At 43.6% G+C, this 18,864-nt stretch overlaps 3 protein-coding genes across 5 annotated transcripts; 1 reads left to right on the forward strand and 2 right to left on the reverse strand.

Annotated features, from left to right (window-relative positions):
- Positions 1-1,713: 1,713 nt before the first annotated feature.
- Positions 1,714-11,095, reverse strand: LOC131469781 (uncharacterized). Of its 2 annotated transcripts, none has more exons than XM_058645108.1 (7): positions 10,984-11,095; positions 9,200-9,423; positions 8,250-8,351; positions 8,045-8,146; positions 6,659-6,772; positions 4,659-4,767; positions 1,714-4,210 (listed from the first exon to the last, which is right to left on the reverse strand). In XM_058645108.1, exons 2-7 carry the CDS (start codon positions 9,287-9,289, stop codon positions 2,793-2,795), a joined length of 1,935 nt encoding a protein of 644 aa, XP_058501091.1. In that variant the 5' UTR covers positions 9,290-9,423; positions 10,984-11,095; the 3' UTR covers positions 1,714-2,792. The 2 variants fall into 2 exon arrangements, with proteins under 2 accessions (XP_058501091.1, XP_058501090.1); XM_058645107.1 differs by lacking the exon at positions 10,984-11,095 and adding an exon at positions 10,225-10,440.
- A 31-nt stretch (positions 11,096-11,126) lies between these two features.
- pdf (peptide deformylase, mitochondrial) lies at positions 11,127-13,251 on the forward strand. Its single transcript, XM_058645130.1, has 3 exons — positions 11,127-11,267; positions 11,634-12,258; positions 12,975-13,251. The coding sequence occupies exons 2-3, from the start codon at positions 11,664-11,666 to the stop codon at positions 13,130-13,132; spliced, it is 753 nt and encodes a 250-aa protein (XP_058501113.1). The 5' UTR covers positions 11,127-11,267; positions 11,634-11,663; the 3' UTR covers positions 13,133-13,251.
- Positions 13,252-13,857: 606 nt separating this feature from the next.
- On the reverse strand, positions 13,858-18,778 carry spata2l (spermatogenesis associated 2-like). Of its 2 annotated transcripts, XM_058645121.1 has the most exons (5): positions 18,689-18,776; positions 18,259-18,357; positions 17,349-17,713; positions 16,746-17,039; positions 13,858-15,846 (listed from the first exon to the last, which is right to left on the reverse strand). In XM_058645121.1, the coding sequence occupies exons 3-5, from the start codon at positions 17,703-17,705 to the stop codon at positions 14,884-14,886; spliced, it is 1,614 nt and encodes a 537-aa protein (XP_058501104.1). In that variant the 5' UTR covers positions 17,706-17,713; positions 18,259-18,357; positions 18,689-18,776; the 3' UTR covers positions 13,858-14,883. The 2 variants fall into 2 exon arrangements, with proteins under 2 accessions (XP_058501104.1, XP_058501105.1); XM_058645122.1 differs by lacking the exon at positions 18,259-18,357 and having other exon boundaries at positions 18,689-18,778.
- Between the last annotated feature and the right edge of the window lie 86 nt (positions 18,779-18,864).

Consider the following 18,864-nt stretch of genomic DNA (forward strand, 5'->3'; position numbering starts at 1 on the left):
TTTAGTCAAAGTGAGGACATTTAGTAAAAATTAGGACATTTGGAAAAAGTGAGGACATTTAGTAAAAATTAGGACGTTTAGACAAAGTGAGGACGTTAAGTCAAAGTGAGGACGTTTAGTCAAAGTGAGGACGTTTAGACAAAGTGAGGACGTTTAGTCAAAGTGAGGACGTTTAGACAAAGTGAGGACATTTAGTAAAAGTGAGGACATTTAGACAAAGTGAGGACATTTAGTAAAAATTAGGACGTTTAGACAAAGTGAGGACGTTTAGTCAAAGTGAGGACGTTTAGACAAAGTGAGGACATTTAGACAAAGTGAGGACGTTTCGACAAAGTGAGGACATTTAGTAAAAGTGAGGACATTTAGACAAAGTGAGGACATTTAGACAAAGTGAGGACGTTTAGACAAAGTGAGGACATTTAGTAAAAATTAGGACGTTTAGACAAAGTGAGGACATTTAGTCAAAGTGAGGACGTTTAGAGAAAGTGAGGACGTTTCGACAAAGTGAGGACATTTAGTAAAAGTGAGGACATTTAGAGAAAGTGAGGACGTTTCGACAAAGTGAGGACGTTTCGACAAAGTGAGTACATTTAGACAAAGTGAGGACATTTAGTCATTGCATCTTTGAACGTCTGGAAAAGCAGTAGAGAAATTTGATGTGTTATTATTATTATTGTTGTTGTTAAATTTAAGGGAAAACCAGTTTCTATTTCAGCCTTAGACCATAAATCAAAAGTCCAGGTTCAATAATTGAAGGACTTGTTTCCTCATCGATCAAAAGCCATTAACCAGTGTCCTAATTTTACCTCGACCAAGAACTGGAGTAAACACTGCTCTGCAAACAGAGGAGGTGCAGTTGACCTCAGCGCTGACCTTTAGTGATTCTCTGCTACTCTCCATGACGGAGAGCTGCAGCTGCACAGCCAATCACAGAGAGCCGAGCGAGCGACAACACACACAGCACAGGTCTGAGTGCGAGTGGGCCGTCCATGTGACGCCGGGGTCAACGTCCCGCCAACCTCAACAGACAAGTGGACACAGGTTAGTCCATCCTGGAGCTACACACACACGAACACACACGAACACACACACACACACGCACCTCTCTTTAATTTGGGAGGGGTTTATTATTTTTTTTTTAAAGTGACAGTTCAGGGTTTGTTTGTGTTTCGAGCTCACACTCAAAACACAACAAAACAGCAGAAAAATTGATTTTTCCCACATCACAGAAGACTCCATATTTAAAACCTACGCCAGTTTAAGTCTACGATATCTTCAGAACACGTTCCGTCTTCATCTCACTGTGAGACAGATGTTTGTAAACCACTCACTCTCCCACACCAAAGAGAAAATCAGTGATTTTAACATCACAGCACACAGGAGTTGATCCACTGCTGCCTCCATCACTGAGATCAAATGTCGGCATTTTAAATCTTTGTTCAGATTGACCTGTGACACAAAGTGACCACACGAGGCAGCAGTAGACCAGCAGCTCCTGTGTCCCTGCCAGCTAAAATCACTGACTTTTTCTATGGGCTTTGGTGTGGGAGAGTGAGTGGTTTACAAACATCAGTTTCCTGTTGGAAAAGTCTGTCTGACAGTGAGATAAAGACGTGATGAAGACTTAAACTGACGTAAAATGTGTCTGTCATTAAAACACACTTCAATAAACAAAACCCATCCCTGCAGGACTCATAATGACTGACACTTGAATGTTTTTAAAAGCACAGCAGCTTTTTTTATTGCAGATTTATTGCACTTTAGACGTCTCTGCCGTGAACAACAACAAACTTCAGTGCAAAAATATAAAAATGTGATTCCAGATCATCTGGACAAACGTTAACCTTTGCACGATTTGTCCACCAGAGGGCAGGAACATGTTGATTATTAAAAAGGCAAAAATGTCAAATGTAATAGACATCATTGTATACGACATCTGAAGCGTGATTGAAGATGTTAAAGTCGTGTCCCATTATTTTCTCACACCACTCTGTTCTTATGATTCTGGAGATCCACATTCTCCGGAAACTCCCCCACCAGCTGATCTCCAGGTACTGCCTGCGTTAGCTCATGAAATAGAAGCAGCAGGAAATTTTGTCCGGATAATCCACCGTGAATGAATGGGTGAGTGTCCCGCCTCCTGCAGGCTCCACCCCCCTCACCTCACCTGGATGATCCGGAGACTCCCCTGCTGTTGTGAAGGCAACTCACTCTGACCATCTCTGGGTTCATTCATCGATTTTAGACAACGATGTGCGACGCACATCGTTGTCTAAAATCAATTGAAACTTGCAATTGAAACTTGCAGTACCACCCACTGGTCACGTGATACTAATCTGACTTCCCGTGTGGTTCTGTGTGATTTGGACAACTTGAAGCTTATAGTTCCAACCACTTGTAAAGCCACTCCCCATCTTGCAGTTTGCAGATGGACACGATTGCCAACGCTCACTCTGGAAGAACAGGTTATCCTTTTATTTGGGTCCTCTTCAGTGATGCGCATATTTGATTTAGCACCAGATACCCTCCCTGCAACCCTAACCATTTATCCGGGCTTGGGACAGGCACTAGGAGTGCACTGGGCGTGTCAATGCCAACAACCTTCAAGAGAGTAGATAGAGACAACTGGACTTGGCTCGAGTTTTGTTGAGGACCTTTCAGGTGGTGAAATATCGTCCTATCATTTCCTTTGTCCAAACTCTTGAAGATACAATCGCCTGAATGATTGAGAACCATAATAGACATCAGGGCTATGGAATCAGATCATCAGGTCATCAACAATTGCTAGATGGCTAGATGGCCGTTGGGCTGGTGTGTCCTGTGCTTAAGAGTAGTCTTTTCTTTCTCATGCTGGGTTTGTAGTCCGGGTCGCAGTCCTCGCCATCACTGCTCGACGAGTGACCGGAGTAAAGAGAGTTCACATCAAAAGAAGAATCCAGATTGTCCTCCTGGCTCCTCTCCTCTTCATTAATCCCTTCAGACACCAGCTCCTCCTCATGTTGGTCTGAGGATCTGGGCTCGGTTGCTTGGGAACAGCCCTGAGCGTTCAACCTGGTAAGACTCACATAAGGCTGCAGGAGTGAGGACTGCAGCAGCAGCGTCTGGGTCAGCAGAGACAACCTGGCCCGGACTCTGCAAATCTCAGACCTGACTGCAATACGGTCAGAGCTGGAGGTGGAAGAGTTCTCCAAGACAACTTTTCGAGAAGATCTGAGAGATGAACGGATTTGGTTACAGGCTGAAGATAAGGCCTTGAATTTGACAGAAGGACAAGAGATACTGAGGTTGGATGAGGGCGGACGGGTAGTCTCCAGAGTCTGTGCGTGTCTGACGGCAGCTAAAGTCCTTCTGTGCTTCCTTGGTGGTGTTGGATCAGTTGATGCCTCCTGAGCTACAGGAGCAGTTTGCAGGTTGTTGGTTGGGTTTGGGGGACTTGTCGGGGCAGCACTTTCGAACCGATCCAATGAAGAGTCCTTGCTCCTCGAGGTAGGACAGCAGGGAGATGGTGTTGTCTGAGGACCGGAGATGGAAGCTGCTTGTTTGTTTCTGGACACGATTGAAGGATTTGAAGAGGCTTGTTGGGGTTTAAAATGAGGGCAACTCCATCTGATGGAGGCAATGTCTATGAGACGTACCACCGGGGACAGCAGCGACAACGAAGGCAGAAGAGCTTCTGTGGATGAGGGCTGAGGTGGAGATTCAGTTGGAGAGGTTTGACTCGTTGACGGAGCTCTCTGCTCATCGTTGGGGTTTTCTTGTCCCGGAGCAGCCATCATCTGTGGGGGTGGATTCTGTTGCTCGGTGGGACACAGGATGAGGCCTGAAGGGGTGAGGTCCTGTGAAGAAGAGGTGGATGAAGATGACTGGAACAGTGGTGGAGATGAGGACACGTTGGCCCGAGGTTCTTGTGAACACTCGTCAGGACACTCCTGAAGCATGTTCTTCACCCATCGCTGATGTTTGGAGCAAAACTGTGGAGGGGAGGCACGTTTCCTGCCGCTCTTCTCCTCAACCCTGTGGATTATCTCACCACCCTCTTCTGCCGGTTGATGCCTTTGAACATCTGAATTATCGCTGTTTTCCCTCAGAGAAAGTCCGTCTTTGGAAACTCTTGAGGAGCTGCCAAACGGAGCAGACTCTTCAGTTGCCGCTCCAGTCGCTCTTTGCTCCAATGATGAAGAGACATCACCTCCATGACAGGAAGCAGCATCTACAGGACAGAAAAGGTAATGCACTTTGTCAGCAGCCACACAGGACTATGATTTCAGCAAAGCAGGAAACGAGGACAGAATCACAGAATTGAGCATTAAAAATGGAATCAGGCAGAATTTGTTAAGATTTGATTTTGCCAGAGGAGATGTGGAACGTTCAGTTTGGTTCACTGCAGTATGTTTTTCCATTCGGAATAGAACCAAGATTAACCAGATTAACCAACTGTTCCATTCATTGGCACGCTGATATGATACGGTTTAGCTCCACCCACAACAAAGCTTGACTTTGTCTTGTTGAAATAATCTGATTATGTATACTAAAATAACTGGATTACATACATTTAAAGTGTATTTACTGTGTATATTTATAGTGCATTGTCACTCTCAAACTTTTCATGAGTCCAGAGAAACAAACCTGTGTGTGTGTTGTGTGTGTGTGTGTGTTACCACAGTGCAGCAGCCTCCTCAGTGTCGTTGCTATGGTTACAGAGTCTGAGGTGACGATGTCCACCAGCAGCTTCTCGTCCTCGGTGACGGGACTTTTCTTCTTCAGTATCTGAAGTCACAAACACAAACAAATGTCCCGTTACATTCACACATCTTTTTAGTTTGTCTCCTCAGAGAAATGTGGCACTTTAGTGAGGACCAAAGTCCGCAAACATGGCCGTTTGTGTGTTTTCGTACAGAACATTATTATTTTTTGCGAATGTATTCAGATTATTCTTGGTGTATGAAAACAGATTACTGACGCAGCTACAGTAGAATCAGTGTATCCAATTCCGTTACTTTAGTATATATAAAATCAGATTATTCAGGGAAATGTATACAGATTACTTCAATTGGTGCAATCAGACAGTTTTTGTCAATGTAGTCAGATTATTTCAATTGGTGTAATCACATTATTTTTAGTGTACACATTCAGATTACCTTGCTGGATGAAAACAGATTACTGACGCAGCTAGAATCAGGTTAATTCAGTGGTTTTAATCAGATTATTTGAGCGTATCTCAGTTCAGTTACTTTAGTATATTCATAATCAGATCAGGGTTCGTACAGCTTTTTTCAGAGTAAAAGTCAAGCACTTTTCCAGCACTTTCAAGATAAAACATCACATTTTTCAAGGAACTTGAAGCTTTAAATAAACTCTATATATACACATATATATGACAAAAAATCGTCCCTGTTTACCTGCATTTATGTTTTACTGTTGCTCTTTTGCAGATATAACCACATTTACATAGCAAGGGAACAATCTTTTATGAATGACAGACACAGAAATATAATGTGTGGCGAGAGTGCGTGACAAAAGACAAAAGAGCAAAACGTGTGACTGCGACGCTCAGTGCGTGAGACGTGAGAGCCCTGTGTTAGGATGAAGTAACACCTGAGCTAATGCTACCTAGCTAACAACATGCATTTGATGCAATGACTGAATGAGAACTAGCTGACCAGCTAATTGCTAGCGGTTCTGAATGTCAATTTAGCATACTATTTCTTTGTATCGACAAGTCAATAAACACACAACTTGGAATTTGTTGTAACTTACAAAGAGCGGTGAAGTGGTTCTGGATAATTCGTGACGCGATGGCCAGGTGAGGGGCGTGCGCAAGGACAGAAAACACGGGGCGCAACACTCATACGAGACGGTGGAGGAAAAACATTACGCCTTCATTTTATTTTCATTTCCAAAAGACATTTTTTTAATAACGACACTTGTCAATATATAGTAAATCCAACATACAGTGCTCAAATTTCAAACCTTGAAAACACTATATTTAAAATCAAGCATTTTCCAGACTTTCAAGGCTCTGTACGAACCCTGTCAGATTATTTCAGTGGACACAGATTACTTTGGGGGAATGTATTCAGATTACTGAAATTCATGTGATCAGATTACTTTGGTGTACGGATTCAGATTACCTTGCTGAATGAAAAAATTACAGACGCAGCAAAAAAGGGACAGTTTTTGTAAACAGATTATTCAGTGGTTATAATCCGATTATTTGAGTGTATCTAATTCCATAACTTTAGTTAAATAATCAGATTATTCAAGGAAATGTATTTAGATTACTTCAATTGGTGCAATCAGATTAATTTTTGTGAATGTATTCAGATTATTTTTGGTGTATGAAAACAGATTACTGGCGCAGCTAAAATCGGATTACTTCAGCAGGTGCACTTGGACAGTCCTTGTAAACATGATCAGATTAATTCAATGGTTTTAATCAGATTACTTGAGTGCATCTAATTCAGTTACTTTAGTATAATCAGATTATTTCAGTGGACACAATCAGATTACTTTGGTGTACATATTCAAAGTATTCAGATTACATATGTGTGTGTGTATATACATAATCAGATTAATTCAGAGGTCTTAATCAGAGCACTTGAGTGAGTGTAATCCAGTCATATTTGGTGAGAATCACAGTTTGAAAGTGCAAACACACCTGGTCGATGAACGTGTGCTCAGGTAAGACGAGCTGCAGCTGCTGCAGGTAGTGCAGCAGCCGGTCCTCCACTCTCTGAGCGTAACGTCCTCCGTACTCCGTATCCATCTGCGTCTGAAACAGGCGTGTCACATGATCAGATCACACAGATTATGTATCTACAATTTACAGTGGGTCATTCTTCTAGTTTTGATCGTTTCTTCAATGCAAATGAAAATAAAAGGGGAACTCATGGAAACATCATCTGCTCTATTTAAAGAAATAAAGTGAGAATTATCTGACTACAAACAGCTGTGTAATCTAAATACATCCACTAGAATAATCCGATTGAGTCGACTGAAATAATCGGATTGTGTACACTAAAATAACTGGATTACACACTCACATAATCTGATTTAGAGCGCTGGATCAATGAATGATGGCGACGTAAAACAATATCATCTGAGCATCGACTGAAGGAGCCGGATTGTCGAACTGCCCAAATAATCTGCTTTCACCCAGCCCGCTAATCTGGTTAACACATTCACGAGAATAATCAGATTGTGCCCACTGAAATAATCTGATTATGCACACTAGATTACAAAAAATACATGGGATGGATAAAATTATATTTAATTAAAGTCACTTAATAAATATTAAAAAAAAAAAAAAAAAAAAAAAAATCACACAAACTTTTAATTTCTTTTTTTTACTGATTAATTGATGGTCAAAATAGTTGACAATGAATTTAGTAGATGATTAATCGTTTGCAGCTCAACATGAAAAACCTCACATGGACAGCTGTGTGAACACAGAGGCGCAGCGCTGCCCCCTGCTGGACGGAAAAGGCAGCTGGAAACTTAACGTGACAACATTAATACATGACATTCAGTGGCTGTTTGATCCAGGATTTCTTTTCTTGACTGTGGCTCAAAACAGCTCCAACAAAATGATCAGTTATTGATCAGTTATTCAAAAGGAACAAAGACAGAAAGTAAATAAGTAATACATCAACCTCTAAACACACAAAGGTTTAGTGACTTCAGGAAAGTGACGTTTTTAAACCACACACACACACACACGAGTTGTTGATCCACTGCTGCCTCCATCACTAAGTTCCAATTGTCTGATTTTGTAATTTTCGGCTTTCAAAACCCTTCATTCTCATTTACCTCAGTGACACAAAGTGACCACAAGAGGCAGCAGTAGACCAGCAGCTCCTGTGTCCCCACCAGCTAAAATCAACTATTTTCTCTATGGACTTTGGTGTGGGAGAGTGAGTGGTTTACAAACTTCACTTTCCTGTTGGAAAACCATATAAAATCAGTTATAAATGTACAATATCTTCAGAACATGTCTCTGGAGTCTCCTCAGCCGTGAAATAAAATCACAGATGAACCTTTTTACCTTCATATAATGGTCACATTTGTCCTTGTCCAGAGCCAGCGACTGTGTCAGAACCCTGAAGTCCAGATTGTTTCTCCTCATGAGGAACATCTCACGCTGAGTCTGCTCACAGAACAAAACAGACAACGCAATTTAAAATCCCCCAAACCTGCGGTCAATTGTTTGGACAGGAAGTCGCGCACATGCAGAACAGTCGTTCACTCACACACTGATCTTCATACTGAGGCAGTTTATTTGGGAAGAACTGTTTGATTTTAAACACGATGTCAACAACTCCTGCGTCCTGACGGAGCATCCACATGATGACCTGGAGACACGGGCAAGAAAAACAAACTCAAAACAGAATCACACATTTTAATCTAAATTAGGGCTGATGAGTGACTGAGTGAGTGAGTGAGTCTGATAAATAACATGTGTGTATGTTTGAGTCCATGTCCTGATATAAAGGAGATACATGCGGATATAAAGCTGCACACTGCTTTGTTTCTGTGACAATACACTGTAAATACACCCTATATACACACACTGTAAATACAGCCTAAATACACTGTAAAATAAACTGTAAATACACCTTAAATACATTGTAAATACACCCTTAATACACTGTAAATACATCCTATATAAACTGTAAAATACACTGTAAATACACTCTAAAATACACCATAAATACACCGTAAATACACTGTAAATACACCCTGTATAAACTGTAAAATACACCCTATATACACACTGTAAAATACACTGTAAAATAGACCATAAATACACTGTAAATACATCCTATATAAACTGTAAAATACACTGTAAATACACTCTAAAATACACCATAAATACACTGTAAATACACCGTAAATACATCCTATATAAACTGTAAAATACACCCTAAATACACTGTAAAATAGACCGTAAATTCACTGTAAAATACACTCTAAAATGCACTGTAAAATACAACGTAAATACACTGCAAATACACCGTAAATACACTGTAAATACGTCACGCTCATGACTCTTCAGTGACGACACTCTCTGACCGATCAGTGACCTTCAGTCTGTCGACGTCACATTTTAGCATCGGCTCAGCTGAACCTGGTCAGAGCAGGAATTTAAATTTAAAAGCCCCGTAAAGGCTTGAGCCGGCCCTGGTTCTAATGCACGTACCATGGTTTTCAGTCCAAACGCGAGCTTCATGTGTTTGATGGGCGTCACCAGTGTGGGCACGAGTCTGTGAGTGGCTTCAACAAACTGCATCACTCTCTCAAAGTTCTCAACGTCTCTGCTCTTCACGATGTTCGAGGCCTGCGCCGACGCCACTCGCAGCCTCCACGAGTCCTCGAGGGTCAGAGGTCGTGAGTCCAGATGCGGCCAATCGGAGAGGTCGATGACTGAGAGAAGAAAAAAAAACATGTGAAATAGGACTACGTCTGTTACAGCTGTACACCATTCTTATTTTATAATTAAAACCAAGTTTCTGTCATTTTTCAGCTTCTTAAATGTGAATATTTTATTTATTTATTACATCTTATAATCTTTGATTACGGGCTTCTTTCTTCCTCTTTGTACTTTATAAAAATCTTGAAGTGAGTCGTGCTTGTACATTGTCTCAACACAACACTCGTACTGTTCCACAGTCTTACCCCCGGATTGAATTATAAAAACTTTGCTCCATAAAGACAAAGAAATCATTTTCAGTTCATGGACAAAAACAAAGACATTAGAGAACGTCCTCATTTCCACGTTTGACAAACACTGATCAACATTTTCAACACAAAACCATACGATTTCAAACTAATACGCTACAAAACTATACATCCAATACAAAATATGATCAAAGACTCAGTCAATATTCATAACTTTCACATATGTTTAGGAAAAACTTTAAAGAAACCATTTAACTTTAAATTTAGACAGATTTACATCAAATAAAAATAAAGCTGATGTCTTGGTTAGTTCACACTGTGCCCTAACACGTTTGATCAAAACAATATCATTGATTTATTGACTCACTATATACACAAATACAAAACGACAACACAAGGCAACAAAAACTATACATTATGATACAAAAAAGATGCATTTGAAACAATATGATACACACGCTGTAAATGAAGACATTAAATACTCGCGTCGCTTTACGAAATGAAGATGAAACGCAAACAAAAACAACAACAACAAAAAACACCAACCGTGTAAATCCATGGTCCCGTGAGCCCAAATAAACTCCACGACCCACAGCGCGAGCTCTCGGCCCGCAGACATCACGTGACAGGAAGAAAATACCGGCGACGACGCGCCGACGTACCGTTTATAAGCCGGTTCATCGTCGGCACCGCGCACCGAGCTGCTGAACATGTACCGGCAAGTCAAAAAGTTCAACTTCAAGCACAAGCTCCTCCTCCTGTCTAAAAAAAGCCCTGCTAATCACTTCCGTGTCACATGCAGATGCTGTCACCAAAATAAAGATCAGTGTGATTTAAAAAATAATAAAAAATCAGTTATTATTATTATTATTCAGTTATTTAAGAACATTTTTAAACATATAATCAAATTATCCAATGAGCGTTTAAAAGAGATGTAACACATTAAAATAAATATGTGCAGTTCAATCGCATTTGGGCGAAATTTATTGCAGACAATTAACAAATTCACGACAAAATCCTAGTCACGTTTTCACGCTTAAAGCACACATTAACATTCCGACGCGCAAATGTCGATTAAAATCGGAAAAAGATAATTGAGTAAAATTTCAATCGGCAGACTTTTATTGTGAAGGCCACTCGGCCTTGTGACGCTGTTGAACCGGAAGTCGTTGTCTGCACCGTGACCGTCGCGTTTCGTCCTCGGTCCTGAACGCGTTGAAGGGTTTTATCGGTTCAAAACATCGATATCAGGTTTAAAAACTCTGCGACAGAAACTAAAAAAAAAACGGGATTTTATTCTTTTACCGGTCACTTCCGTTGTCGTTGTGGAGGAGGAGCGCTTGTTTCTTCTCACCGGCGTGTCCCGTCGGCGGTGTTTGGTGTGAGTCGAGCTCAGGACCAAACAAACACTCCCAGTGGTGACAACTGCGCGTCAGTTGTGGGTTATTTGAGGCTGTTGTGATTCCCCACGTCCACGGACTTCCGTGGAGGCGCGAGCTCCAAACTCCTGGGTTAAACGTGTTTCACTTCGACTCGCACAGGTGTGATCATTCAATCCTGATTGGACCAAAACAGTCACCTGACACAAGGTGAGGAAAGAATAAGCAAAAAAAGTGTATCTGTAAAATGCTGATTTCTAAATGTAAAGCTGTAGTGTGACAAAAAAGAAATAAAAAATGAATTCAAATTTAAGATGCTGAAAAATTAGAATTTGCCAGAACAATTTAAATAACTGTAGTTTGTTGTTACGATGTTAAAACTGCGTAAATGTGTTGCTAAAAGGCTGCTTGTATGCAAAAATCGGGTGATTATTTATGAGACCCATTCCAATAAGAGTAACTGGAACGTGGTCAACTCGGAGATGACGTCACTCCCAGTTCCGATGTAAATAGAACGCAGCGTCAGTTGAAGGTAGTGAGTCTGAGAGTGTCTTCTCTGGTGTGATGTTTCCTCAGGATCGTTGTGGTCCAGGCTGCAGCTTCATCATGATCATGAGACCGCGTGCGTCCGTGCTGCTGTCCTCCGTCTCCAGAGTGGTGCAGCTCAGAGGCGGAGCCTGCATTCTAACAGCAGCGCCCTCCAGTGGTCTCCCACGCACCCCAGCGTCCTGCTCCCGCTCCTACTGCAGCTCCATCAAAAGGCGCTCCTATCTTCACTACATCAAAAACAAGATCATAGCCCCTCCCACACCGCCGTACAGTCACGTGTGCCAGGTCGGGGACCCGGTCCTGCGCTCGCACGCCGCAAACGTCGACCCTGCGGCGATAACGGACCCCGAGATCCAAAAGGTCATCAAGACCATGGTGAAGGTGATGCGGAAACAGGACTGTGTGGGACTCAGTGCTCCTCAGATCGGGGTCCCGCTCCGCATCGTGGCGCTGGAATATCCCGAGCAGATGTTGCGGGAGAGCTCGGCTGCGTCGAGGGAGGCCCGCGGTCTCTCCGCTCAACCCCTGAGGATCTTCATCAACCCAGCCCTGAGGGTTCTGGACGGACACACTGTCCTCTTCCGGGAAGCCTGCGAGAGCCTCTCAGGCTTCTCTGCCGCAGTTCCTCGTTTCCTGTCTGTGGAAGTGTCAGGTATGTCATTTCTCTGAGACAGACGGACAGACGGACAAACTTCCGTCTGTCTCACAATGACACAAAGACGCCACTTATGCTTAAGGAAGAGGTCAAATAATAATTTAGTGTCTTGGTTATGTGACTCTGGTCAACATCACTAGATTTGATTAAAACCAGTTTTAGTCCATTAACAAACTTCACGACTAATAAAATCTACATCATCTTAAGAACAGGAAAGTGAAGTTTGTAAACTGCTCACTCTCCCACACCAAAGTCCAGAGAGAAAATCAGTGATTTTAACATCACACACACACAGGAGTTGTTGATCCTCCGCTGCCTCCATCACTAAGTTCTAATGTCTGATTTTGTCACTTCAGTGTTTGAAATCCTTTCTTCAGATTAACATCAGTGACACAAAGTGACCACACGAGGCAGCAGAGGACCAGCAGCTCCTGTGTCCCCGCAGCTAAAATCACTGTTTTACAAACGTCAGTTTCCTGTTGGAAAAGTCTGTCTGACCGTGAGATAAAGACGTGTGACGTAGACGTCGTGCGACTCCCAGTCACAGGGGGCGCTGTTCTCACAGTCACCTTTGACCTCGTACGACCACACTTCACTAACAAACTGTTTCCTTTTAAAAGATATTGATGCAGGGCACGGGGACTGTTAGCGTCGTTAAAGGAAGGTCGCTAACATTTACTAGTGTCACCCCTCTCCCCCTCTCTCCCCTCCAGGTCTGAATGAGAAAGGTGAAGGGGTCACGTGGCAGGCGAGCGGCTGGCCAGCTCGCATCCTCCAGCACGAGATGGACCACCTGGACGGCGTCCTCTACATCGACCGCATGGACAGCAGGACCTTCATGAACATCAAGTGGCAGGAGCACAACGAGTAACGAGGGGACAGACGCGGCGAGGAGACGCCGGACTTTCACAGGAGGACGTGATACGGTGACGGACGGACGACGTCCTGTGAAGAAATGGAGGTCGTTGAGAATAAAAGACTCACTGAGAACAGTTCAAGGGTTTTTCTGAACATTTCTGCATCAAAACATCAAAAGCAACCCTCACTTATGTCATTGATGTTTGACTGGTTAACACACGTTAGCCCAAAATCTGAGATATACGTATTTATTTCAAAGGTCACCGACCGCGTCATCAATGAAAGTCGTCTTTTAAATGTTACTCTGTTGTCAATAAAATGCCAGGACTCGTCAGAGCGAAGCTGGACCTGCACTTATTTCACATTAAAAAAAAACCAAAAGGAAACAGAAGCTTGTGATCCCTCGCTGCATTGATCTGACTTCATATACTGTGCATTTAAATGATTAAAAGAGGTTGAAATGGCCGATTTATGTTTTGTCACTAAAAAACAAATCAATATCATCACGACACGGTGTAAGAAATGAGGGGAAAATGCTTGTAAAATAAAAATAATGTGAACACGGACACTCTCCCACACTCTCAAATGTCTTATTTTGTCTATTCGGCTTTTAAAATTCTGCATTTGGAGTGACCTCAGTGACACTAAGTGACCACACGAGGCAGCAGAGGACCAGCAGCTAAAATCAGCTCAAATATGAAAAAGACTTTGAAGAGAAAAAAATACTAAGAGATTAAATATTTTAAGAAAATGATTTGATTGACTTTTAATGAAGACTGAATCAATGTGTTAATACAAAGTGATCAATTATTCATTTAAGAGAAAACATTTAACAGAAAAATGGCAGAATGTCCCTTTTTTTACTTTAGTCTGTGAGCAGGAAACAAACACATGAACACACACGAGTCGTTTTGCACCAATTTACACTGAAATCTCAACAACACAACACTCGTCTGCCACTGTGACCCTGGCTGCACTGACCATGTGTCTCCTGTAGGGGGAGACAGACGCTGGGCGGGAGCCAACGATGCAGCATGACAGCCTCAGTGTAACCGTGATGTGGAGACACACAACACACTCAGTGTGACAGTGGCCATCAGCGACACAAACACAACAGACAGCCACAGTGTGTGCTTTTTAACAATTTACTATGCTGTCTTATTACCGTTATAGAGACGGTAACATAGCAACATAGTAGCATAGTTACGTCACTCTCCCACACCAAAGTCCACAGAGAAAATCAGTGATTTTAGCTGCGGGACACAGGAGCTGCTGGTCCTCTGCTGCCTCGTGTGGTCACTTTGTGTCATTTCAGTAAACCACAAGGAAGATTTTAAACACAAATTCAGACATTTGAACTTAGTGACTCCTGTGTGTGTGTGTGTGTGATGTTAAAATCACTGATTTTCTCGCTGGACTTTGGTGTGAGAGAGTGAGCGGTTTACAAACGTCTGTCCGACAGTGAGATAAAGACGTTCAAGTGTCACTGACACAAACACACTCTGACCTCTCCCTGTCACTGCACTTGATTCAGAGTATTCTGTGAACGTCGTCGTGTTCTGCTCGTGTTTCTGTGGCAAAGCCGATTTTAAAAACAGTCTGAAGGGGGCGGAGTCAGAGAACAAGGCCTTTAATGGCAGTGTCCACAGTCTCCGTGGTAACAATGTTCCAAATAGAAAAAGTGGAGCAGACAAGGCAACATCTGGGTGCGACTGGACTGGACTGGACGAGTCAGTTATATGAAGGCACTTCACTCTCTCGCTGTCACACGGAGGACGACTGGTCGAACGTTTGGCCGCACGTGCAGAACACGGGACTTCTGTACCAGCACGCGCGACAGAACTCGTTGCCACAGTATCTGCACAGAACCAGCGGCTTCCTGGCGCACGGCTTCCCGCACGCGCACACGCCCAGCTGCCGGACGCTGTGGTGCCGCTGACAGACGTCCACGTCCCGGCAGGAGCTGCAGTGGAAGACGCCGCAGCTGCGACACAGGAGCTGAGGGTCCAGCAGGGCCAGGTCGCAGCAGTCGTGATACGTGATGGCACGGAGGGGAGGGGTCGTGGAGGCGGGGTCGTCGCAGGCCGCCCCCCTCGCGTCGCTCACACCGAGACTCTCGCTCTGCAGCGACGCGGCGACGGCGGCTCCCACTTCCTTCACGTCGTCGGCGGTCGCGTACCGAGACAGCACGCAGTGCTTCTCCATCTCGCAGAGGTGGAGCAGAGCGCAGGTGATGCTGTGCAGAGATTTACAGTCCATGCAGCGCTGCAGGTAAACGTGCGGAGACTGGAGGCAGCTGCAGAGGCGGTCCACGTCGGCGTCGTGCGCGCAGAGCCCCGCCGTCTCCGACGACAGGCGACCCGGCTGTGGTTCGGCGTCGGGTTTGTCGCAGGAACGTCTGCTCTGCTTCTTGACGTCCGAGGATCCGAGTGCCGGCTCCGCGGGCGCCGCCGCCGCCGCCGCGCTCAACTGGCAGTTAAACGTGGAGACGCAGACGCTGGCGGGTGGCGGCGTGGACGAGGACGCCATTTCTTCGCCGCGTGTTTTGCCAGCTGGGGGAGACGCGCTCATTTGCGTCAGCCAGGTTTTGTTGTCTCCGGGCGCCGCCTCCATCTGTCCCCCGTTAACGTGATCGTCCGTGTACAGGTCCACGTCCGCCTCGCCGTCAAACGGCTGCATCAGTGGCCTGTCCACCTTCAGTGTCTTCATGGCGTTGTCCACGGCAACCTGTTGACACAATGTTGACATCTTTAGAGCAGCAACTCAATTATTCAGGTTTTCTTATGTGGAGCAAACATTTATTATAAACATACGAAAAAAATCACATTTAAGAAGCTGAACGTTCAGTGATCGATTCATTGATTAGTTGATTGGTTGATTAGTTGCTGTAGCTGCTTTGAATTGATTCACATTTATTTTCACTGAACAAAAAACAAAAGCATGTTAATCCTCAGTGTTAGACTGAAAATATAAAGGTTATTCACAACTTGACCGGATTAAAAATCCAGATTTTCAGATGAGATTAGACTTTATTGACATGCTGCAACAGTTATAAAAGACAGAGAATCAAACAGAGCACAAGAGAATTGATTAGAATTCAATTGTAAAAAAAGAATAAAATAAGATTGTACGATATTGTAATTGAATAAATCTTTAAATATCAGCAGCTTCAGCTGAATAAAAGGAGCGGTTTCAAAAGCTTATGATTAAAAAACACAACTCTTTTTTTTAATATTACCAACAGTGTGGTCTGAGGTCCTGACAAATAATAACGTCTGTAAACCACAAACTCTCCCACACCAAAGTCCACAGAGAAAACCAGTGATTTACAGACAGACAGACAGACACACACACACACACACACACACAGGTGTTGTTGATCCACTGCTGCCTCCATCACTAACTTTTACATTCCTTCAGTCAGACTTAACATCAGTGACACAAAGTGACCACACGAGGCAGCCGAGGACCAGCAGACTGGGTGAGGGACAAAATCTACGTCAGTTGAAGTCTACGACGTCTTTATCTCACTGTGAGACACTTTTTAATTGAACTTATTAGTTGATCAGACGTCTGACAACATCATCAGTTGAAAAATGTAATTCTCACGACCTCGTCCAACGTACCTGAACGCCGTGTCCTCGCTGCCTCTCTCTCACCAGCCTCAGCTCCCACTGCGCCTCACCGGCGTGCTTCCCCAGTGCTGCCTGCAGGAGGCGACACTCACACCGAGCCAGGTAGAAGGCACACGACAGGCGGAGGAGGTCGTCCACAGAGGACGGACTGATCCTGAGCAGCTGGAGACAAAGCTGCTGGTGCTGAGGCGAGCTGCTGTGGTATCCCAACAGACCAAAGAGCTTCTCAATCTGTGGCACCGACAGCACTGGTTTGATGTAATGAGTGAATGGACCAGAATACATCTGAGACACAAGAGGGAAATCAGAACTTCAAAATACATCTTTAAAGCGGACGTTCGAAAGAAACCACTCACTCACTCACTCTCCCACACCAAAGCCCATAGAGAAAATCACTGATTTTACTTTTTCATTTTCACTTTGTCACTGAGATAAATCGGAATTTAGGATTTCAAACCCTGAAGTGACAAAATCAGACATTTGAACAACTCCTGTGTGTGTAATGTTAAAATCACTGATTCTTCTGTAGACTTTGGTGCATTCTGACAATGTGTCAGTCCCTCAGACCGGCAGACAGAAACCTGAACCATATACCTTGACGACTTTATACTCTTCCCTCCAGGGAGTGAGGTAGAGGTTCAGAGCCGCCTGCTCCAGAACCTCAAAAGCTTTGTCCAGGCTTCTGAGTCCTCCTCTGGCTCGGACCTTCCCTCCACCGCTGCCTGCAGACGCCGCCGCAGCTGCCTTCAGCGACTCCTCCATCACAGTCAGAGGATCCAGACCCAGACAGTGAGTCTCCTGAGCATCTCCGTCCCTCAGCAGCTCCTCCACCTGATTCCACAGCTCCTCGTCTCGACACACCAGGCTGGAGCCGCCGCTCACGATCTGCTGCTCCAGGCTGCGATCGTAGGCCGTCAGCAGGTCCCTGACCGTCTGCCTGGAGACGCTCATCTCTGTCACTGACACACACACACACACACACACAAATCTGCTCAATTCTGACCCAACAGAAACAAACTCAGACCCAATGTTTTTTTCATAAATTCATCCTTTGAAAAAAAAAAAAAAACATCAGGAAAAATGATCTCATTAATTCAGAAAAACATTTTTATATACTCTTTATATTCCTTCTATATTCTTACCTTTGTCAGTTTGTTTACTGCGCTTTAGTAAAAAATAATCAACATTAAAAACATAATTATGTAAAATCATGAAAAAATGGTAAAGTGAAGTCAAATCTGAAAGTGAAACTTTGACTCATTACATGAAACTAGTTCTCTGAAATAATGTGAAATATGTAGAACACTTTCTATATATATATATATATATATATATATATATATATAATTCTTATTTCTGTAAACCACTTTCTTAGTTTAACACTTTTAGACAGAGTTTAGCGTTAGCTTGTCATATCTACACGGTCTAGCTAGCCCTGTTGTGTGCTTTGTAACGACAATGACGTCACACCAAACTTCTTCTCTTACTTTAGCTCTTACTTTACCTGAAAGACGCGGATTTGTAAATAAATCTCCCACTGGAAAAGTTTTTAGGAAACACGAGAGACGGCTGAAAGCCACACGGTCACGCGCCACTGTGGAATCTGTGGGAACACACTCGGGAAGTAGCATCAGGTTGATTCAGAAAACCACAGATTTAAAGTGAGGGATAGTTTTGTGTTGTCCGCGACTATCGCCGAATTACAGTCCGCAGTGGAAATGATTACTTGTCCGCGGTGGTTCGCATTTTAGGAGACACAATCTTTAACCGACACACAAATCAACAATAAATCAACACAATTCTGAACGCGATCTCGCGGTGAGGAAGAAAGCTAGGCTAATTTTAGCTAGCAACAACAGCAGACACAGTTAGACACGGAGATGACGCACTTTTTAAAAAACCACGATCATTATTATTATTATTCACTGCCTCACCTGAGCCTGGACGTTCATGTGCTCATCAGTGAAATCTTTGAAAACATTTCCGGTGACAGCGTCAAAAGTGAGAGCTGCTCGATTTTCGCCACATTAAAGTAAACATCGTCACGTGGCACGGATTGTTCCCAAGATTCACACAGGTGCGCGTGTTAGGAAGACCAGGGAGAGCCGGC

The sequence above is a fragment of the Solea solea genome, chromosome 12 (genome assembly GCF_958295425.1).
Source record: "Solea solea chromosome 12, fSolSol10.1, whole genome shotgun sequence".
NCBI classification, from domain to species: Eukaryota; Metazoa; Chordata; class Actinopteri; order Pleuronectiformes; family Soleidae; genus Solea; species Solea solea.